The sequence below is a fragment of the Triticum aestivum genome, chromosome 2A (genome assembly GCF_018294505.1).
Source record: "Triticum aestivum cultivar Chinese Spring chromosome 2A, IWGSC CS RefSeq v2.1, whole genome shotgun sequence".
NCBI lineage: Eukaryota > Viridiplantae > Streptophyta > Magnoliopsida > Poales > Poaceae > Triticum > Triticum aestivum.
In genome coordinates this window covers 498,977,932-499,001,276 of record NC_057797.1, presented here as the reverse complement: position 1 = coordinate 499,001,276, position 23,345 = coordinate 498,977,932, and the positions used below count along the sequence as shown (strand labels likewise).

Sequence of the window (23,345 nt, the reverse complement as noted above, 5' to 3'; positions counted from 1 at the left end):
TAGTTGATTTGGATCACGTGATCATTTAGATGACTAGAGGGATGTCTATCTAAGTGGGAGTTCTTAAATAATATGATTAATTGAACTTTAATTTATCATGAACTTAGTCCTAATAGTATTTGCATATCTATGTTGTAGATCAATAGCTTGCGATGTAGCTCCCCGTTTATTTTTTGATATGTTCCTAGAGAAAAATAAGTTGAAAGATGATAGTAGCAATGATGCGGACTGGGTCCGTGATCTAAGGATTATCCTCATTGCTGCACAGAAGAATTATGTCCTTGATGCATCTCTAGGTGACAGACCTATTGCAGGAGCAGATGCACACGTTATGAACGTTTGACAAAGCTCGATATGATGACTACTTAATAGTTTAGTGCACCATGCTTTACGGTTTAGAACCGGGACTTCAAAAAAACGTTTTGAATGCCACGGAACATATAAGATGTTCTAAGAGTTGAAATTGGTATTTCATACTCATGCCCGTGTCGAGAGGTATGAGACCTCTGACAGTACTTTGCCTACAAGGTGGAGGAGAATAGCTCAACCAGTGAGCATGTGCTCAGATTGTCTGGGTACTACAATTGCTTGAATCAAGTGGGAGTTAATCTTCCAGATAATATAGTAATTGATAAAGTTCTCTAGTCACTATCACCAAGTTACTAGAACTTAGTGATGAACTATAATATGAAAGGGATGAAGAAGGTAATTCCCAAGCTCTTTGCGATGCTGAAATCGATGAAGGTAGAAATCAAGAAATAGCATCAAGTGTTTATGGTTAACAAGACCACTAGTTTCAAGAAAAGGGCAAAGGGAAAGAAAGAGGAACTTCAAAGAAGAAAGGCAAGCAAGTTGCCACTCCCATGAAGAAGCTCAAAGCTAGACCCAAGCCTGGAACTAAAGCATAAAGGGACAAAGGGAAGAAAGGGGAACTTCAAGAATAATGGCAAGCAAGTTGCTGCTCAAGTGAAAAAACCCAAGTCTGGACCTAAGCCTGAAACTGAGTGCTTCTACTGCAAAGGGACTGGTCACTGGAAGCGGAACTACCCAAGTAATTGGCAGATAAGAAGGATGGCAAAGTGAACATAGGTATATTTGATATAAATGTTATTGATGTGTACTTTACTAGTGTTTATAGCAACCCCTTGATATTTGATACTAGTTCAGTTACTAAGAATAGTAACTCGAAACGGGAGTTGCAGAATGAACAGAGACTAGTTAAGGGTGAAGTGACAATGTGTATTGGAAATGGTTCCAAAATTGATATGATCATCATCGCACACTCCCTATACTTTCGGGATTAGTGTTAAACCTAAAATAAATGTTATTTATTGTTTGCGTTGAGCATGAATATGATTGGATCATGTTTATTGCAATATAGTTATTCATGTAAGTTAGAGAATAATTGTTGTTTTGTTTACATGAATAAAACCTTCTATGGTCATACACCCAATGAAAATGGTTTGTTGGATCTTGATCGTGGTGATACACATTTTCATAATATTGAAGCCTGAAGATGCAAAGTTAATAATGATAGTGCAACTTATTTGTGGCATTGCCTTTTAGGTCATATTGGTGTAAAGCGCATGAAGAAAATCCATGCCGATGGGCTTTTGGAATCACTTGATTATGAATCAGTTGATGCTTGCGAACCATGCCTCATGGGCAAGATGACTAAGACTCTGTTGTCCGGAACAATGGAGCGAGCAATAGATTTGTTGGAAATCATACATACTGATGTATGTGGTCCAATGAATATTGAGGCTCGCGGCAGGTATCATTATTTTTCTGATCTTCACAGATGATTTGAGCAGATATGAGTATATCTAATTGATGAAACACAAGTCTGAAACATTTGAAAAGTTCAAAGAATTTCAGAGTGAAGTGGAGAATCATCGTAAGAAAAATAGAAGTTTCTACGATATGATTGCAGAAGTAAAATATTTGAGTTATGAGTTTGGCTTCAGTTAAAACAATGTGAAATAGTTTCACTACTCACGCCACCTGGAACACCACAGTGTAATGGTGTGTCCGAACGCCGTAACCGTACTTTATTAGATATGGTGTGATCTATGATGTCTCTTACCGATTTACCACTATCGTTTTGGGGTTATGCATTAGAGACAGCTACATTCACGTTAAATAGGGCACCATCTAAATCCGTTGAGACGACACCGTATGAACTATGGTTTGGCAAGAAACCTAAGCTATCGTTTCTTAAAGTTTGAGGTTGCAATGCTTATGTGAAAAAGTTTCAACCTGATAAGCTCAAACCCAAATCGGAGAAGTGTGTCTTCATGGGATACCCAAAAGAAAATGTTGGGTACACCTTCTATCATAGATCCGAAGGCAAGTTATTCATTGCTGAGAATGGATCCTTTCTAGAGAAGGAGTTTCTCTCGAAAAAAGTGAGTGGGAGGAAAGTAGAACTTGATGAGGTAACTGTACCTGCTCCCTTATTGGAAAGTAGTTCATCACAGAAATCTATTCCTGTGACTACTACACCAATTAGTGAGGAAGCTAATGATGATGATCATGTAACTTCAGATCAAGTTACTACCGAACCTCATAGGTAAACCAAAGTGAGATTCGCACCAGCATGGTACGGTAATCTTGTTCTGGAGGTCATGTTACTTGACCATGATGAACCTACGAACTATGAGGAAGCGATGATGAGCTCAGATTCCGCGAAATGGCTTGAGGCCATGAAATCCGAGATGAGATCCATGTATGAGAACAAAGTATGGACTTTGATTGACTTGCCCATTGATCGGCGAGCCATTGAGATTAAATGGATCTTCAAGAGGAATACGAACGCTGATAATAGTGTTACTATCTACAAAGCTAGAATTGTCGCAAAAGGTTTTCGACAAGTTCAAGGTGTTGACTACGATGAGAGTTTCTCACTCGTATCTATGTTTAAGTCTGTCCGAATCATGTTAGCAATTGCCGCATTTTATGAAATCTGGCAAATGGATAAACAAAATTGCATTCCTTAATGGATTTATTAAAGAAGAGTTGTATATGATGCAACCAGAAGGTTTTGTCAATCCTAAAGGTGCTAACAAAATATGCAAGCTCCAGCGATCCATCTATGGACTAGTGCAAGTATCTCGGAGTTGGAATCTTTGCTTTGATAAGTTGATCAAAGCATATAGTTTTATACAGACTTACGGTGAAGCCTGTATTTACAAGAAAGTAAGTGAGAGCACTACAACATTTCTGATAAGTATATGTCAATGACATATTGTTGATCGGAGATAATGTAGAATTATTCTGCAAAGCATAAAGGAGTGTTTGAAAGGAGTTTTTCAAAGAAAGGCCTCAGTGAAGCTGCTTACATATTGAGCATCAAGATCTATAGATATAGATCAAGACGCTTGATAAGTTTTTCAATGAGTACATACCTTGACAAGATTTTGAAGTAGTTCAAAATGGAACAAGTCAAAGAAAGAGTTCTTGCCTGTGTTACAAGGTGTGAAACTGAGTAAGACTCAAAGCCCGACCACGGCAGAAGATAGAAAGAGAATGAAAGTCATTCCCTATGCCTTGGCCATAGGTTCTATAAAATATGTTGTCGGTGTCAAAACCGGCGGATCTCGGGTAGGGGGTCCCGAACTGTGCGTCTAGGCCGGATGGTAACAGGAGGCAAGGGACACGAAGTTTTACCCAGGTTCGGGCCCTCTTGATGGAGGTAAAACCCTATGTCCTGCTTGATTAATATTGATGATATGGGTAGTACAAGAGTAGATCTACCACGAGATCGGAGAGGCTAAACCCTAGAAGCTAGCCTATGGTATGATTGTTGTTCTGTATGTTGTCCTACGGACTAAAACCCTCCGGTTTATATAGACACCAGAGAGGGTTAGGGTTACACAAAGTCGGTTACAATGGTAGGAGATCTATATATCCGTATCGCCAAGCTTGCCTTCCACGCCAAGGAAAGTCCCTTCCGGACACGGGACGAAGTTTTCAATCTTGTATCTTCATAGTCCAGGAGTCCGGCTGAAGGTATAGTCCGGCCATCTGGACACCCCCTAATCCAGGACTCCCTCAGTAGCCCCTAAACCAGGCTTCAATGATGATGAGTCCGGCGTGCAGATTGTCTTCGGCATTGCAAGGCGGGTTCCTCCTCCAAGTACTTCATAGAAGATTTTGAACACAAAGATAGTGTCCGGCTCTGCAAAATAAGTTTCCACATATTGTCATAGAAAGAATAATATTTACACAAATCTAATCTGCTGACGTATTCCGTAGTGCGACGCACCACGGCCAAGCCTTTATTCAAATCATTTTATTATCCCACCTCAGCGTGTCACGCGAGGCGGTTTCCTTGGCACGTCTTGTTAAAGCAGAGATCGTGTCCCCTTATTCCAGGATTCTCATCAATACGGGCATGGGTAACCCAACCGCGCCATTGATTACGGCGCTTGGAGATAAGCGAATTTTACCACGCTGGTGAGGACACGTAGTTGCGTCCACCCATATAAGGGGATAAGGATCCACCTTTTCACCTACGCCTTCTTCCTCCTTTGCCTATCCATTTTCGCGCACTCGAGCTCCAGCGCCAAAATCCGCACTCCCCACCTCAACCTTCTCCAGCCATGTCCGGAGCGGGAGGCAAGTGGATGGTCTCCTCCGTCACGGAGGGACACATCAAAAAACTGAGGAAGGCCGGATACTTGTCTAACGACATCGCGCACCGGCTTCCCGAAGAGGGGCAGCTCCTCCCCACCCCAAGGCCCCATGAGAGGGTAGTGTTCCTTCCCCACTTCCTCCGTGGACTGGGCTTTCCTATCCACCCATTCGTCCGGGGACTCATGTTCTACTACGGCCTGGATTTCCATGATCTAGCCTCGAACTTTATCCTCAACATCTCGGCGTTTATCATCGTGTGCGAGGCTTTCCTCTGCATCCGCCCCCATTTCGGCCTATGGGTCAAGACTTTTAATGTCAAGCCGAAGGTGGTGCGCGGCAACCAGTTGGAGTGCGGAGGCGCCATGGTGGGTAAGATGCCCAATGTCTTATGGCTCGAGGGATCCTTTGTGGAGACCCTGAAGGGGTGGCAATCGGGGTGGTTTTACATCACCGAGCTGCGCGACCCTGAGTGGGTCGCAGCCCCCGAGTTCCGGTCCGGACCCCCAACGCGGCTCACGTCCTGGAAAGAGACGGGCCTATCGTGGGGCAGCAAAGGAGAGGTGACTGGACTGCAAACATGCATCCAAACCCTGGTGGACAAGCAGCTCAAGCTTGTCAACGTAGTCCAGGTCATGCTCATCCACCGGATCCTCCCGTGTCAACAACGGGCCTTCAATCTGTGGGAGTTCAACCCGGCGCAGCATCGAACTCTGAGCAGGCTCTTCGACACGACATACAAACATGTATGGAAGGTGCTTTTCAAGGGTGCCGAGGCTCCCGCATATGCTACCGAGGATCGCGGATTCAGCGCGCAGCATCACACCAGCGCGGTAAGTTGTTTGTGCCTTTTACAGGGTATTAGTTTTTCATAGTTTAACTCTATGCGGGATCTAAGCTCCCTTACCTCTGACAGGTTTGGCAGGCGAAGTCCGGACAGATCCATTGTCTGGCTCCTTTGCCCGAAGACCCAGCCGATGCCCGCTTGGCAAAGTTGCTGGTTTCGGCACCCTATGTGGTGCCGGAGAAGAAGGCCACGAAGAGGGCCACGGGGACTCGAAAAAGTGCCCGGCACCAGGAGGTGTCGGGTTCATCATCCGACGGCTCCAAGGCACAGTCCTCCCGTGAAGACGAGGAGGAGGAAGAAGAGACCTCTTCCCCTCCAGCGGGGGGAGAGAAGAAAAGGAAGGCCGCCCTTACTGAGGAGGCCGAAGGGTCCAAGAAGGGGAAACCCTTCCTCTGGACTACTCCACCGACGCCGACGACGGCGGAGAGGAGTGGCCGCTCAGGGCCAAGCCCCTGGCGAAATTGTAAGTATCCAGATACGAGAGTAATTCATAACATTCCTTTATTGCATAGCTTTCCCTTATGTCGAATATGTTTATGCAGCCCACCCAAAGACCGGCTCGATGCGTCGTCGAGCGGTTCACTGGACTCATCGGATGTGAATTCGCTTCCGACGGCTTCCTCCCCCCGCCCACCGGACGACGCCGAAGTGTTGTCCCAATAGGTTCCAAGCCAGGAGGAGGTGGTCCTGGAGGCGCCGCAAGGCGACCTCCCGGACTCCAAGAGTAAAGGGAATAAAACCCCCCAGGGCTCCAAGTCCGGCTCTAGGCCGGACACCGCTCCGGAACCTTCAAAGGTTCCAGAGTCCGGCGGGCGACCTCCTTCCAAGAGGAGCAAGCCCACCGTGCTGGTGACCCCCGTCCAACCAGAGGCGCCAGACAATCTGTTGGAGGTGCTCAAAGGCGCCTCCATCGACGAGGAGCACCGCACTATTATGAGTGCGGTGGTCTAGAAGGTTCAGTCCGCCAAGAGCAGACTGACTGAAGCTTGTGCTAGCCTTTTAATAGGCTTTGAGGTAAGTAAAGAATGTGTAAATAATATTACTGCATAGACAGTATCCCCTGATGCTCTATTTGGCGTTTGGGAAGAAAAGCCGAATAGAGGATCAAATTAAATTCGCAGGAGTCTAACAAAAAAGAGTCAATATGCGTATGCAGGCTTCTCTGCTGGCGTCCGCCGTACTGACTGCGGAAGTGGACACGCTAAAGCAGAACCTCGAGCAGTCCGAGCAAGAGCTCGGGCGTGCCAAGAAGCAGCTCGAGGACAAGGAAGGTAAGAAATACCTTGTTTAAATATATATAAAAAAGGTGCAATTGCAAAAAATGACAGGACTATCGTGGCTATTGTAGGGGCCACGTCTGAGGTGGCGACCCTTAAGCAAGCGCTGGTCGAGGCCGAGAAGAGGGCGGCCACGGAGCGCACCGAGCGGGAGAAGTATGAGGCCTAGGTTGGCAAGGTGCATCAAGAGCTCCATGTTCTCATGAAAAAACATGAGAGTTTGGAGCTTGACTCAAAGACGCGAGCGTCCGAGCTCGCGACGGCTATTGAAAATGCCAAGTCTGCCAAGGCCGAATCCCAGAAGACCCTCCAGAAGTTGGATGCGGTGAAAAAGATAGCAGCAGGTGAGGCATTCTTTATGCAAAGCAAACACATAAACGTGAGTTACTTGTTACTTACCCGAATCCGGAGCTCTCCAGGAGCGTTCGCAGATCTTCCCCGTAGCGTGTCTGATGCCGCCGCATTCTATCAAGCCGAGGAGGGTAGCTCGATAGAGAAGGTGTTCTGGTCTCAGTATGCTGAGGACGGACACCCCGTGCCCCTGAGCGACCAGCTGAAGCAACTGGTCGAGCTCCACAAGGCGGCCGAACAGGCCATGAAGGGCCTCATAGTTCGGCTGTGGCCTGGAGAGGCTCTGCCTGGGAGCTATTTCGGGCTGGTGCGGCGGCTGGTGGGGGCCTTTCCCAGGCTCGAAGTCATCAAGCGCTCCGTCTGCATTGAAGGTGCCCGTAGGGCCCTTGCCCGTGCTAAGGTGCACTATGGCAAGCTGGATGCTGAGAAGCTTGTGAAGGACGGGCCACCGCCGGGGAAAGAGCATCGCAAGCCCGAGAATTATTATAAGGATGTTCTGAAGGGTGCCTGCCTTATGGCGGATGAATGTTCCAGGGATGTAATTTTTGAGTAAAACTCGCTCGTTTTGTCCTGTGCGCTGAAAACTTGTTCATATGCGCTAAGCAATGCTGTTGGAATTTAAAATATTACCTTCTGTGCGGCCATTTATCAATTCTGAGAGATGGTGAGTCGTCGGCTTCTGCCCCCGTGCCGCTAGTGCTGGGGTGTTCGGGGATAAACCTGAGCGCTCTTTTTCCCATGTTTGGATCCTTCGAGGGAGGCGCTCAGCACAACGAACAAGGCAATCGGACTATAATGCGTGAACACTCTCACTTAGCCATAGAATTCTATAATTTTAAATTTCGGCGAAGCCCCTGGTATTCGGAAGACCAAGTTCGGGGCGCTATCCACGCCTTGGCCGGACAGAGCCGACTCCTCGCTCTAAGCGGCATAAGTCTTTAGGGACTCGAAAAACCTCTCGAACAGCGACCAGCTCTTGCTTCATCATGACAGTCAGTTTTAGCTTTCTCTACTGAGGTGCTCGACCCAGCTCAACTGGGGCACAATCGCAGTAGTTCTCCTAGTGCTACCTTAGCCGATATAGCGGAACGTAAGGCACCAAACATAGGAGCCAGGCAAACCCAACTATTGACCCAAGACATGATTCGGAGCCGATGCATATAATGCTATAAGTTCGGGGTGCTACACTTGTTAAAGTGTTCGGACTTCTCACACCATATTGAGGGGTACTAAAGCCCCTGGCGTATTTTGGCCGTACCAAAGTGTACGGGTGCAACATGTCGTTAAGGAACATATATTTGTAAAAAAAGAGTAATGCAAAAATAGACAAAAGCTATGCATTGTTTATTAAAAAGGGCTGCGATCAAAGCAGAACGATACAAAATAATGCGATAAGCAAAAGGTTGGACTATTTAACATGTCTGTTCCAGGGGCAGGCTGTGGAATGGTATGCGAAACAGGTATACTTCTCGTGATAGAGACCACCTGGGAGTTCCATAATGCGGCATGGCTTGTCTGTTTCCCTGGGTCTTGCATCGTTTGTGCGGCAATTGAACTGCCGAACAGGCCTTCCGAAGAATGGAGTCCTGAAAGTAAGAGAAAAATAAAAAATCGGCAGCCCCTGGTGCGGTTTAAGCCGTGTTTCGGGCGTGCCGTGATGGTGCCCCTCCCCCTATACCCATGGTATTTCTAGGGCGTAGTTATGTACGCGAAGCACTAGTGTCGCATTTTTGCGAGGGCTGGGGTTGGGGCCGCATTGCTACGCCTGCTCGGAACGTGCCAGGCGGTCTTGTTGTAGGTTACTCCAAGCGCGCTTGACGGTGTCCGAACGTTTAATGGCCGAACTAGAGAACTGCCTGGAGAGGCTGCTTTGTACTTCCGCTGCAAGGGCCGCCGTGTGCTCCTCCGTTCGGAGGGAGTGTTCAGTGTTTCCATTGACCGTAATTACTCCTCGAGGGCCTGGCATCTTGAGCTTAAGGTATGCGTAGTGCGATACCGCATTGAACTTGGCGAATGCGGTTCGCCCGAGCAGTGCGTGATAGCCACTGCGGAATGGGACTATGTCGAAGATTAACTCCTCGCTTCGGAAATTATCCGGAGATCCGAAGACCACTTCAAGTGTGACTGAGCATGTACAGTTGGCCTCTACACCTGGTATTACACCTTTAAAGGTCGTTTTGGTGGGCTTAATCCTCGAGGGATCTATGCCCATTTTCCACACTGTATCCTGGTAAAGCAGGTTCAGGCTGCTGCCGCCGTCCATAAGGACTCTAGTGAGATGAAATCCGTCAATGATTGGGTCTAGAACCAATGCGGCGAATCCACCATGACGGGTGCTAGTGGGATGGTCCCTTCGATCAAAGGTGATCGGGCAGGAGGACCATGGGTTGAACTTTGGGGCGACTGGCTCTACCGCGTATACGTCCCTTAACGCGCGCTTCCGCTCCCTCTTGGGGATGTGGGTTGCGTATATCATGTTCACCGTCCGCACTTGTGGGGGAAAACCCTTCTGTCCACTGTTGTTCGGCGGCCGGGGCTCTTCGTTGTCATAGCTATGCAGCCCCGTGTCTTTATTTTCGGCATTTAACTTGCCTGCTTGCTTAAACACCCAACAATCCCTGTTGGTGTGATTGGCCGGCTTTTCGGGGGTGCCATGTATCTGGCACAAGCGGTCGAGTATTCGGTCCAAACTGGACGAGCCCCTAGGATTTTTTTGAATGGCTTTTTCTGCTGACTGGATTTATAGCCTCTGAATCCGGCATTAACTGTCGTATCCTCAGCATTGTCGTCGTTAATGCAGCGCTTCTGCTTGTTGCGACGCGACCTGCCACTACTGTCCCTGGTATCCGAATTACCAGGGTTCTTGGTCATATTGTTGCTACGAGCAAGCCAGCTGTCTTATCCCGCGCAAAAGTGGGTCATGAGTGTCGTGAGTGCTGCCATAGATTTCGGCTTTTCCTGTCCAAGGTGCCGGGCAAGCCACTCGTCACGGATATTGTGCTTGAAGGCTGCTAGGGCCTCTGCGTCCGGACAGTCGACTATTTGATTTTTCTTTGTTAGGAACCGTGTCTAGAATTGCCTGGCCGATTCCTCTAGCTGCTGAATTACGTGGCTTAGGTCATCGGCGTCTGGTGGTCGCACATAGGTGCCCTGGAAATTGTCGAGGAATGCGGCTTCCAGGTCCTCCCAACAACCGATTGATCCTGCTGGCAAGCTGTTAAGCCAATGCCGAGCTGGTCCTTTAAGCTTGAGTGGGAGGTATTTGATGGCGTGGAGATCATCGCCGCGGGCCATGTGGATATGAAGGAGATAATCCTCGATCCATACCGCAGGATCTGTTGTGCCATCATATGATTCGATGTTTACGGGTTTGAAACCCTCGGGGATTTGATGATCCATTTCTTCGTTTGTGAAGCATAGTGGGTGTGCGGCGCCTCTGTACTGGGCTATATCCCGACGTAGCTCCAATGAGCTTTGTCTACTGTGTTCGGCCCTATCGGATTTGTGTCCGGCGTGACGGTTACTGTCTCGAGTCATGGGGTGCCCACGCGATCCATAGATCGATCTTGTTTGCCTTACCTTGTCCTCCAACATATCTCACAGGTCTGGCGCATTTTCCCGTGCCTTGGTACGGGGTGTGGCTTGAGTGGAGGGCCAAGAGGCCTCTCTGTCGTGGCCACGAGGTGGCCGATCGGCCGTATCAAGTGTTGGTGATGTAGGTTTAAGTGCTTCCTCCTCTAATCGGGGTAGCACCCTGCGCTTTGGGTAGCTCTTGGAGGGGCGTTCGAGTTTATGCTCTTCGACCGCAAGGACTTCAGTCCATCTGTCGACTAGCAAATCTTGATCAGCTCTAAGATGTTGTTGTTTTTTCTTGAGGCTTCTTGCCGTGGCCATAAGCCTGCGTTGAAAACGCTCTTGCTCGACGGGATCCTCTGGCACGACGAATTCGTCGTCGTCGAGGCTTGCCTCGTCTTCGGAGGGAGGCATACAATTATCGTCCTCGACCTCTCTGTCTGCCACTCTCTCATGAGGGTTGGCTTCTCCATCCTCCTGTGCTGAATCTTGTTGGAGGTGGTTTTCTTCGGCACTCTCCGGAGTATTATTATCTCCCATGCTGGAATCACCGTATTTGCTTTGGCGGGATTTTGAGTGGCGCCGCTGATGCTGGCGCTTAGGCTATTTCTTGGAGGGGTCATCCTTCGTTGTTCCATCGCCATCTCCTTCTTTTGGGGTGTCCACCATGTATATGTCATATGACGAGGTGGCTTTCCAGGGCCCAATAGGCGCTGGTTCTTCATCGTCTCCTGCATCGGCGTCCATACCGTCGATGTCTTCAGAGTCGAAGTCGAGCATGTCGGTTAAATCATCGACAATGGCTACAAAGTGGGTGGTGGGTGGGCTTTGAATTTCTTCATCGTCCGTATCCCAACCTTGCTGACCGTAGTCCGGCCAGGTCTCTCCTGATAAAGAGAGAGACTTTAGTGTTTTCAAAATATCGCCGAAAGGCGAGTGCTGAAAGATGTTCGCGGCAGTAAACTCCATGATCGGCACCCAATCGGATTCGATCGGCAGGGGCGCCGAGGGTTCGGAGTCCGGAGAGGAATCACGAGTCTCGCGGAGTGTGGGGTTGGTGTTCGGCTTGATCGCCGTTGGGATCGCAGCCCCCGAGGCGGCATCCAACCACCCATCCTCAATCGGCGCAGTTGGCTCCGAATTAGGGGTCGGCGCTGATGCAGGTGCGGCCTCCAGGGCACTGTTCGATGGCAGAGCTAGATCATGCTCGTCGTGACAGTGCGGCGCGCTCGACAGTGGCTCGAATCCGTCGAAGATCAAGTCCCCGCGGATGTCAGCCGTGTAGTTTAAACTTCCAAATCTGACCTGACGGCCAGGGGCATAGCTTTCGATCTGCTCCAGATGGCCAAGTGAATTGGTCCGCAGTGCGAAGCCGCCGAAGACGAAGATCTGTCCGGGGAGGAAGGTCTCACCCTGGACTGCATGGCTATTAATGATTGTAGGAGCCATCAAGCCTGACGGCGACGACACAGAGGAACTCTCAATGAAAGCACCAATGTCGGTGTCAAAACCGGCGGATCTCGGGTAGGGGGTCCCGAACTGTGCGTCTAGGCCGGATGGTAACAGGAGGCAAGGGACACGAAGTTTTACCCAGGTTCGGGCCCTCTTGATGGAGGTAAAACCCTACGTCCTGCTTGATTAATATTGATGATATGGGTAGTACAAGAGTAGATCTACCACAAGATCGGAGAGGCTAAACCCTAGAAGCTAGCCTATGGTATGATTGTTGTTCTGTATGTTATCCTACGGACTAAAACCCTCCGGTTTATATAGACACCGGAGAGGGTTAGGGTTACACAAAGTCGGTTACAATGGTAGGAGATCTATATATCCGTATCGCCAAGCTTGCCTTCCACACCAAGGAAAGTCCCTTCCGGACACGGGACGAAGTCTTCAATCTTGTATCTTCATAGTCCAGGAGTCCGGTTGAAGGTATAGTCCGGCCATCCGGACACCCCCTAATCCAGGACTCCCTCATATGTCATGCTGTGTACCAGATCTATTGTATACCCTACACTGTTTTTGGCAAGGGAGTACAATAGTGATCTAGGAGTAGATCACTGGACAGCAGTCAAAATTATCCTTAGTGAAATAAGGATATGTTTCTCGATTATGTAAGTGACAAAAAGGTTCGTCATAAAGGGTTACGTCGATGCAAATTTTGACATAGATCCAGATGACTCTAAGTCTCAATCTGGATACATATTGAAAGTGGGAGCAATTAGCTAGAGTAGCTCCGTGCAGAGCATTGTTGACATAGAAATTTGCAAAATACATACGGATCTGAATGTTGCAGACCCGTTGACTAAACTTCTCTCACAAGCAAAACATGATCACGCCTTAGTACTCTTTGGGTGTTAATCACATAGCAATGTGAACTAGATTATTGACTCTAGTAAATCCTTTGGGTGTTGGTCACATGACGATGTGAACTATGGGTGTTAATCACATGGTGATGTGAACTATTGATGATAAATCACATGGCGATGTGATCTAGATTATTGACTCTAGTGCAAGTGGGAGACTGAAGGAAATATGCCCTAGAGGCAATAATAAAGTTATTATTTATTTCCTTATTTCATGGTAAATGTTTATTATTCATGCTAGACTTGTATTAACCGGAAACATAATACATGTGTGAATACATAGACAAACAGAGTGTCACTAGTATGCCTCTACTTGACTAGCTCGTTGATCAAAGATGGTTAAGTTTCCTAACCATAGACATGAGTTGTCATTTGATTAACGGGATCACATCATTAGGAGAATGATGTGATTGACTTGACCCATTCCGTTAGCTTAGCACTTGATCGTTTAGTTTGTTGTTATTGCTTTCTTCATGACTTGTACATGTTCCTATGACTATGAGATTATGCAACTCCCGTTTACCGGAGGAACACTTTGTGTGCCACCAAACGTCACAACGTAACTGGGTGATTATAAAGGTGCTCTACATGTATCTCCGAAGGTACTTGTTGGGTTGGCGTATTTCGAGATTAGGATTTGTCACTCCGATTGTTGGAAAGGTATCTCTGGGCCCACTCGGTAATGCACATCACTATAAGCCTCGCAAGCATTACAACTAATGAGTTAGTTACGGGATGATGTATTATAGAACGAGTAAAGGGACTTTCCGGTAACGAGATTGAACTAGGTATTGAGATACCGACGATCGAATATCGGGCAAGTAACATACCGATGACAAAGGGAACAACGTATGTTGTTATGCGGTCTGGCCGATAAAGATCTTCGTAGAATACGTAGGAGCCAATATGGGCATCCAGGTCCCGCTATTGGTTATTGACCAGAGAGGTGTCTCGGTCATGTCTACATAGTTCTCGAACCCGTAGGGTCCGCATGCTTAACGCTCGTTGACGATATAGTACTATGAGTTATGTATGTTGGTGACCGAATGTTGTTCGGAGTTCCGGATAAGATCACGGACATGACGAGGAACCCCGGAATGGTCCGGAGATAAGGATTGATATATGGGATAATAGTGTTTGGACTCCAGAAGGGTTCCAGAATTCACCGGAAGGGGTTCCGGATGTTTACCGAAATGTTTGGGTACGAGAACACTTTATTTGGGCCAAAGGGGAAATCCCACAAGGTTTTTGGAAAGCGCAAAAGGAAGTTTTGCGGAGTACAGGGGCCAGACGCCAGGGTCCCTGGCGTCTGGGTCCAGACGCCGGGAACCCTGGCGTCTGGCCCTGGAGTCCGAGAAGGATTCTTGCCTTTCGGGTGAAACTGAATTTGTGGAGGCTTTTACTCCAAGTTTCGACCCCAAGGCTCAACATATAAATAGAGGGGTAGGGCTAGCACCCAAGACACATCAAGAAACACCAAGCCGTGTGCCGACAACCCCGTCCCCTCTAGTTTATCCTCCGTCATAGTTTTCGTAGTGCTTAGGCGAAGCCCTGCGGAGATTGTTCTTCACCAACACCGTCACCACGCCGTCGTGCTACCGGAACTCATCTACTACTTCACCCCTCTTGCTGGATCAAGAAGGCAAGGACGTCACCGAGCCGAACATGTGCAGAACTCGGAGGTGCCATGCTTTCGGTACTTGGGTCGGTCGGATCCTGAAGACGTACGACTACATCAACCGCGTTGATATAACGCTTCCGCAAACGATCTACGAGGGTACGTAGACAACACTCTCCCCTCTCGTTGCTATGCATCACCATGATCCTATGTGTGCGTAGGAATTTTTTTGAAATTACTATGTTCCCCAACAAAAACTGCATTCCTTAATGGATTTCTTAAAGAAGAGTTGTATATGATGCAACCAGAAGGTTTTGTCAATCCTAAAGGTGCTAACAAAGTGAGCAAGCTCCAGCGATCCATCTATGGACTGGTGCAAGCATGTCGGAGTTGGAATATATGCTTTGATAAAGTGATCAAAGCATATAATTTTATACAGACTTGCGGTGAAGCCTGTATTTACAAGAAAGTGAGTGGGAGCACTACAACATTTCTGATAAGTATATGTGAATGACATATTGTTGATCGGAAATACTGTAGAATTTCCTGGAAAGCATAAAGGAATGTTTGAAAGGAGTTTTTCAAAGAAAGACCTCAGTGAAGCTACTTACATATTAAGCATCAAGATCTATAGAGATAGGTCAAGATGCTTGATATATTTTCAATGAGTACATACCTTGACAAGATTTTGAAGTAGTTCAAAATGGAACAGTCAAAGAAGGAGTTCTTGCCTGTGTTGCAAGGTGTGAAGTTGAGTAAAGACTCAAAACCCGACCACGGCAGAAAAAAGAAAGAGAATGAAAAGTCATTCCCTATGCCTCAGTCATAGGTTCTACAAAGTATGCTATGTTGTGTACCAGACCTATTGTGTACCTCACCATAAGTTTGGCAAGATGGTACAATAGTGATCCAGGAGTGGATCACTAGACAGCGGTCAAAATATCATGAGTGGAATAAGGAAATGTTTCTCGGTTATGGAGGTGACAAAGAGTTTGTCTTAAAGAGTTACGTCGATGCAAGCTTTGAAACTGGTCTGGATGACTCTAAGTCTCGATCTAGATACATATTGAAAGTGGGTGCGATTAGCTAGAGTAGCTCTGTGCAAAGCATTGTAGACATAGAAAATTTGCAAAATACATACGGCTCTGAATGTGGCAGACCCGTTGACTAAATTTCTCTCACAAGAAAAACATGATCACTCTTTGGGTGTTAATCACATAGCGATGTGAACTAGATTATCGACTCTAGTAAACCCTTTGGGTGTTAGTCACATGGAGATGTGAAATAATCACATAAAGATGTGAACTATTAGTGTTAAATCACATGACGATGTGAACTAGATTATTGACTCTAGTGCAAGTGGGAGACTGAAGGAAATATGCCCTAGAGGCAATAATAAAGTTGTTATTTATATTTCCTTATATCATGATAAATGTTTATTATTCATGCTAGAATTGTATTAACTAGAAACTTAGTACATGTGTGAATACATAGACAAACAGAGTGTCACTAGTATGCCTCTACTTGACTAGCTCGTAAATCAAAGATGGTTAAGTTTCCTAGCCATGGACAAAGAGTTGTCATTTTATAAGCGGGGTCACATCATTAGAGAATGATGTGATTGACTTGACCCATCTGTTAGCTTAGCATGATGATTGTTACAGTTTCATTGCTATTGCTTTCTTCATGACTTATACATGTTCCTATGACTATGAGGTTATGCAACTCCCGAATACCGAAGGAACACCTTGTGTGCTATCAGACGTCACAACTTAACTGGATGATTATAAAGATGCTCTACAGGTGTCTCCGATGGTGTTTGTTGAGTTGGCATAGATCAAGATTAGGATTTGTCACTCCGTGTATCGGAGAGGTATCTCTGGGCCCTCTCGGTAATGCGCATCACTCTAAGCCTTGCAAGCATTGTGACTAATGAGTTAGTTGCGGGATGATGCATTACGGAACAAGTAAAGAGACTTGCCGGTAACGAGATTGAACTAGGTATGAGGATACCGACGATCGAATCTCGGGCAAGTAACATACCAATGACAAAGGGAACAACGTATGTCGTTATGTGGTTTGACCGATAAAGATCTTCGTAGAATATGTGGGAGCCAATATGAACATCCAGGTTCCACTATTGGTTATTGACCGGAGACGTGTCTCGGTCATGTCTACATAGTTCTCGAACCCGTAGGGTCCGCACGCTTAACGTTCGGTGACGATCGGTATTATGAGTTTATGTGTTTTGATGTACCTAAGTTTGCTCGGAGTATCGGATGAGATCAGGGACATGATGAGGGGTCTCGAAATGGTCGAGACGTAAAGATCGATATATTGGAAGGCTATATTCGGACATCGGAAAGGTTCCGAGTGAGTCGGGTATTTTTCGGAGTACCGAAGTGTTACGGGAATTCGTATTGGGCCTTAATGGGCCATACGGGAAAGGAGAAAGGCATCAAGGGTGGTCGCGCCCCTTCCCCGTGGACTGGTCCAAATTGGACTAGGGAAAGGGGGCGCCCCCTTCCTTCTCCTTCTCCCTTCTCTTTTTCCTATTCCATGTGGGAGGTGGAATCCTACTAGGACTAGGGAGTCCTAGTAGGACTCCACACTTTAGGCGCGCCCTATGAGGGCCGGCCTCCTCCTCCGTCCATCATTTATATACGTGGCCAAGGGGCACCCCATAGACACACAAGTTAATTGTTTCCAGCCGTGTGTGGTGCTCCCCTCTACCATAATCCACCTTGGTCATATCATAGCGGTGCTTAGGCGAAGCCCTGTTCCGGTAGCATCATCATCTCCGTCATCACGTCGTCGTGCTGACGAAGCTCTCCCTCGACACTTTGCTGGATCGTGAGTTCATGGGACATCACCGAGACGAACGTTTGCAGATCGCGGAGGTGCCGTACATTCGGTACTAGGATCGATCGTTCGTGAAGACATACGACTACATCAACCGCGTTGTCATAACGCTTCCGCTTACGGGCTATGAGGGTACGTAGACAACACTCTCCCCTCTCGTTGCTATGCATCACCATGATCTTGCGTGTACGTAGGAATTTTTTTGAAATTACTGCGTTCCCCAAGAGGTACCTATAATCTGAGTTTGTGGCCTTGTATAAGGGAATGGAGGGAGTATTAGGTATAGATTGGGGTGCCTTGGCCATCTGTAAGTTTAAGACTCTTACGGCTCCCTCACCTCGTGTATTCTCTTCCCGAGCGTAATGTTGCTGCCGAGCGAGTATTCTTGGTGAAGGATTGATGGGGATGTATAGTCGGGTGAAACTCCAATGTATTGTGTTCCTTCTTCTACCTCTAGTCCTGAGTGAGAGAGAGAGAGAGTTGCGCCAACATTTGGTATACAGAGCTCCGGTGTGATCCTGTCGGCGGCCATGGCGCTCGTTCCTCACGGCGGTGGTGGTGGGGCGATGGCATTGCAGCTGCCGCCGCTGACGACGACGAACTACATCGCCTGGGCGATCAAGGCGGAGGCTATCCTTGACGCCCATGGGCTGTGGAGTGTGGTGGCTCCGGCAGAGGGCAAGGCGCCGGGAAGAGCAAGACGACGCGGGCGGCGATGCTGGGCGCACTGCCGGAGGACTTGCTGATGCAGGTGGCGACGAAGCCAACCGCGAAGGAGGTATGGGACTCCCTCCGGGTTCGCTTCGTCGGCGCCGATCGGGTGCGAGCGGTGAGGCTCGGGACGTTGCGCGACGAGTTCGATTGCCTGCGGATGGACGACGGCGACGAGCTGGACGACTACGCCGGGAAGGTCAGCGGCATGGCGGCGAGGTACGCGATGCTCGGGTCGACGCTCGACGACAGCGCCATGGTGAAGAAGTTGCTCGACACCGTGCCGGACTGCCTGTATGCCGCGGTGGCCGGAATCGAGTAATTCTGCAACGTGGAGGAGATTGCGTTCAAGGAGGCGCTCGGGCGGCTCAAGGCGTTCGAGGAGAGGACGCGGCGGCGTGCACGGGTCGGCGGCGAGCGCGCGGACTGTCAGCTGATGATGACGGCGGCACAGTGGGCGGCTCGGGAGCGACGGCAAGGCGGACGCGACTTCGGCGACCACGGCAACGACGGCGCAGCGAGCACATCGTCGGGCAACGGAGGGAAGCACCGTGCACGCTGCTACAAATGCGGGGAGCACGGACACTTTCGGCGCGAGTGCCCGCAGCTGCGGAAAGGACCGGCGGCGGAGCAGGCTCTCCTGGTTGACGCCAACATCGACGACGACGGACTCCTCTAGGCCGTGGCTTACGGGGTGTTGAAATAAGCCATGACGTGTGGTGTGGTCGGGTGAGTCGGATGCGCGCGGGACGTGCGGGACGCATTGATACGGTCGAGTTCATCGGGCGGCGCAGGACGTGTGGGACGCAGTGGAAGTGTGGTGTATGTGTGTGTAGCGTGTGTGTACACTCGAGTCTGGCACGTAGAGCAGGGCGTTGGCAAGTGTTCCTGTCAAGTTTGCTTGATGCGTGTGAGTTAGTTAGCTGGTTGTTAGCAGTGACTGGTGAAGATGGCCACGTCGTGCGCGTAGCGCGTGGCCGGGCTGATGGATTGCATGCAGGGTAGCTAGCTAGGCGGCGGGCGTACGTGCGTACAAGGAAACGTGGGCGCTGCGTTGTTGTGCCACTACAAAGCCATGGCCACCAGTGTGTTTGTAAATGAGTTAGTGCTCTTGAAATAGTAACGGGGTTGTGTGTACAGCCGGATGAAACTCGTGCCACTACAAAGCCATGGCCACAAGTGTGTTTGTAGATGAGTTAGTGCTCTTGAAATAGTAACGGGGCTGTGTGTACAGCCGGATGAAACTTTAGTGTATTGTGCTCCTTCTTCTTTTACCTCTAGTCCTGAATGAGAGAGAGCTGCGCCAACAAGGGATGGGGATTCGGAGGAATTGGGTGAAGGGAAGGGGCTCACCTGATCCCTTTGAGGTTGGGAAAACTCCAAACAAGGCTTAGGAGGGCGGATTTGCCAAGTCCGGCGTACATAACCTATAGAACGCTCATTAAAGTGTGTGCCATGCCGGTCAGACTACATTGCCTCCCCGACAGGCATACCGTCAGCAGCCAATTGCAGCATCAGCGCATCACAATGTCAAGGATCATTAGAATCAACATAGAAGTTCCTGAAGTTAGATCACACATACAACATTCGGGAACTTGAATGAATAACATTGTTATAGACACAAAAGATGAAGAATAGTATGTTTGCTTATTTATCAAATATATAGGGAGCAAGGACCAGAAGAGGTATACAATATCCTTCCGATAGGGTCTCAGAAAATCAGTATAAAACAACTTACAATCCAGTAGCAACATAGGAGAAACAATTATTTCGCACTGCAAATGAACTTCAGTAGGTAACAGTGGATCACCGTTGCGATAGTCCTGAAACAAAAACTCCTAGCCACATTGAAAACAAAATAACAGCGCAACAGGAATTCACTCCTGTCGAGAATATATGTCGGTAGGTACTGGTTTTAGGCTCTTAGCCTATGAGCATCTTGTTATCTTCCAAGAAACTGTAGGTGGGCACCTCAAGGTTGTACGGGGCAGGGCCCTTGCGGATTCTGCCAGAGATGTCATAGTGGGAGCCATGGCACGGGCAGAACCAGCCACCAAAGTCTCCAGAGTTGGGAAGGGGAATGCAACCAAGATGAGTGCAGACCCCAATAACAACCAGCCACTCTGGGTTCTTCACACGCTCAGCGTCTTGCTCTGGGTGGCGCAAGGATGCAACATCCACGCTGTTGGCCAGCTTGATGTCATCATCTGTCCGTCGCCTGATGAAGACTGGCTTTCCACGCCACTTGACAGTCACTGTGCTGCCGGGTTCAATGCTGGATAGATCAACCTCAAGGGAAGCAAGTGCAAGCACATCCTTACTTGCTGACATGCTCAAGACAAACTTCAAGACAAGGAGACGCAGCAGTGATGCATATACGAATCTCCCACCACTCAGAACAAAGTAGGCAAAGGCACGCTTGCTGGGATCTCCAGGAGGATATCTTTCATGGTTGTACTGGTCATAAAGGATTTTTGAGTTGGGGTTCTTCAGTGCAGCAACAGTGGCTGGGAGTTCAGCCAACCCAGCATCTTGGTTCCGTGGAACAAGTGTTTCAGCCGAAGAAAAGCCTGCATCAGAATTACAAATAGTATAGTTTAAATAACAGTTAACTATTGCAGAGCCCATATTTAGGCATCAATAAACAGCAGAAACAGTATGACAGATTGCAAACTGCTAACACACAAAAAAAACTTATGTATTAATCCTCCAGCAAGAACAAAGGGTAAAACAACTTGCAGAAGTTGGCAATGATATGAATAAGATCACCATAGCAAGAATTTCATTGCACAAACTAAACAATGTTGAGTAGTAAATGGCTCTTCACATGTGGAATTCATAGAACTACAAGTACTGCTATTTGAGTAAACCGTTGGTTTGGTACAGATATCGTTCTTACTAACAATGGGAATATGCTATGGGCATTGGATTATAAAGCAATCAGATGATTACAGTTCTATGACCAAGTTTTGTCAACATCTTTGACAGCAGGTCCTGTAAAACAAAACATCTTTGCCAGCAGGTACAGTAGAAAAATGTCAATTAACTGTTACGATGCAATTTATGTTCCCACGCAGCATTGCAGCGTTAGCAATCCATTTCATTATGAACTAGACAGATTCAGCACACTGCCCATTCATCTGAAGGTGTTTGCGAGCAAACGTGTGGCTCAATTGTTAAGCCAGCAAACACATACAGGCACATAATCGCTCAGCACGGTTAGCAATCCATTTCGTTATGAACTATGAAAGTATAGCCCATTGGGCATTTTCGAAGGCGTTTGCAAGCACAAGTGACTCAAATTACCAAGCCAGCCAACTGATAAACATATGCACGTATTTAATCGCTCAGCTCCGCACGTAACTATGCATCCACAGATCTGATCCGCTAGAATGATCATACGACGTCATAGAAATCAATAGTCAACAGTTAGGCACACAGATCGAATGGAATTGCAGCACCCTAAGAGATCAATCAAAGACGATGTCAATCTAGCATCGCGGATCACTCAAATCCAGGCGAGCCAATTCAAAGCCCAATCGAAATCTACGGATGCGAGGGAGATCCGGGAGAGAACGAAGCCGAGGATGCGGGAGGTGGGGTGGGGGCAAGACCGCAGATACCTCTCGCGGCGGTGAAGAAGGGGGACTCGATGGCGAACCGCCGCTGGTAGGCCGAACCGTCGTCGTCGTCTCTCCCAGGGCCGCCGGCGCCGGCGAGCGGGCCCCTGGCTCCGACGGTCGCCACGGGGCGCCAGGAGAGCGAAGACGAGAGCCTCCTCCCCGCAACCCTCAGCATCTCGTCGGCGTCGTCCTCGTCCTCCTCCGCTAGATTGGGGATGGTAGTCTAATCTCGGCTAGGGTTCGCTCGGTGGCCACACGGAATGGAGAGGCTAGAGAGAGAGAGGGGGGGAGAGAACGAGAGGCGGAGCAAATATTGTGGGGGTGGTGGGCCTCTTCGGGATCGGCTTCTCCGGCCCTGTACGGTTTATTGGGCCCAGAACAATGTCATCTTTTACTCAAAAAGAAAATGGAAAACCGTATAGAAAGGCCCTGTTCGGTAATCATCCACTCCAAAAATCTACGGAGCGGGGAAGCTGTAACTCTGCCAATTTGAACTGCAGCTCCGCCATCTTTCGGAGCGGAGTTATGGAGTGGAGCATTACCGAACAGCCCCTAACTCTTTCAACCTTTCGAGGTTATTCTCGTTTGTGCACGTTATTCACTAGAGGTTGAAAACTTTAATGTAACTTCTAAAAAAATGATAACAACTCTAGCCTACCCCAACTTGTTTGGAACCGAAAAGCATTGTTGTTGTTTTGCGGGAAATATAGGGTACTTATTCTAAAATTACAGGGTTACCATTGGTTCGCGACAAGTTCAACAACAAAAGAGGGGGATTGGTTAAGCTAGCATGTAGTGTTATCCCACTACGACCATAGCTCACTAAGCAATGTGCAACCCTATTTTGTTCATGAGATATCTTAACCGTATTAAACTTCCTATTCTTCAACAATTCCTTCACCTCAACAATAATGTGACCATAAGCAGACATGTCCATGGATCTATCTTGGAGCGCCGCCGGTGCCACCACGCAATCGCCTTGAATCAACACTGGTCGGTCCGAGCACTAAATAGTAAGGCTAACACCCTCCATGGCCGCATGTAGCTCTCCTTCGAGTGCCTCATTGCAATGGAATATGCGACAATATGCAAAAAAATAGCACTCCCTTCGTCTCTTAGAATCATTCTCAAACCTGTCAACCCGTGCTTTGTTGTTGTCGATGATAAGTGATGACCCACAAGTATATGGGATCAATCGTAGTCCTTTTGATAAGTAAGAATATCTAACCCAGCCGGGAGTAGAAGGAATTGACAAGCGGTTTTCAGTAAGGTATTCTCTGCAAGTGTTGTAAATAGTAGTACCAGATAGTTTGATAGCAAGGTAATTCATAATAAGTAGCAAGTAACAAAAATAACAATGGTGCAACAAAGTGGCTCAACTTTTTTTATAACAAATGACAAGCCGAAAGTATTTCTTATAGTGAGTAAAGCGTTCTCGAGGACACATGGGAATATTATCTAGTTAACTTTCATCATGTTTAG

At 48.0% G+C, this 23,345-nt stretch overlaps 1 protein-coding gene across 1 annotated transcript; it reads right to left on the bottom strand.

Moving 5' to 3' along the window:
• Positions 1-19,868: 19,868 nt before the first annotated feature.
• On the bottom strand, positions 19,869-22,170 carry LOC123189100 (cytochrome b-c1 complex subunit Rieske, mitochondrial). Its single transcript, XM_044601429.1, has 2 exons — positions 21,864-22,170; positions 19,869-20,810 (listed from the first exon to the last, which is right to left on the bottom strand). The coding sequence occupies exons 1-2, from the start codon at positions 22,036-22,038 to the stop codon at positions 20,164-20,166; spliced, it is 822 nt and encodes a 273-aa protein (XP_044457364.1). The 5' UTR covers positions 22,039-22,170; the 3' UTR covers positions 19,869-20,163.
• Positions 22,171-23,345: the final 1,175 nt, after the last annotated feature.

Bases quoted from the DNA above. Each gene is read 5' to 3' on its own strand.
- LOC123189100 (XM_044601429.1), bottom strand. From the start codon at position 22,038: ATGCTGAGGGTTGCGGGGAGGAGGCTCTCGTCTTCGCTCTCCTGGCGC. The intron at 20,811-21,863 runs GTATCTGCGGTC...ATTCTGATGCAG, and splicing joins CTTCTTCACCGCCGCGAGAG to GCTTTTCTTCGGCTGAAACA.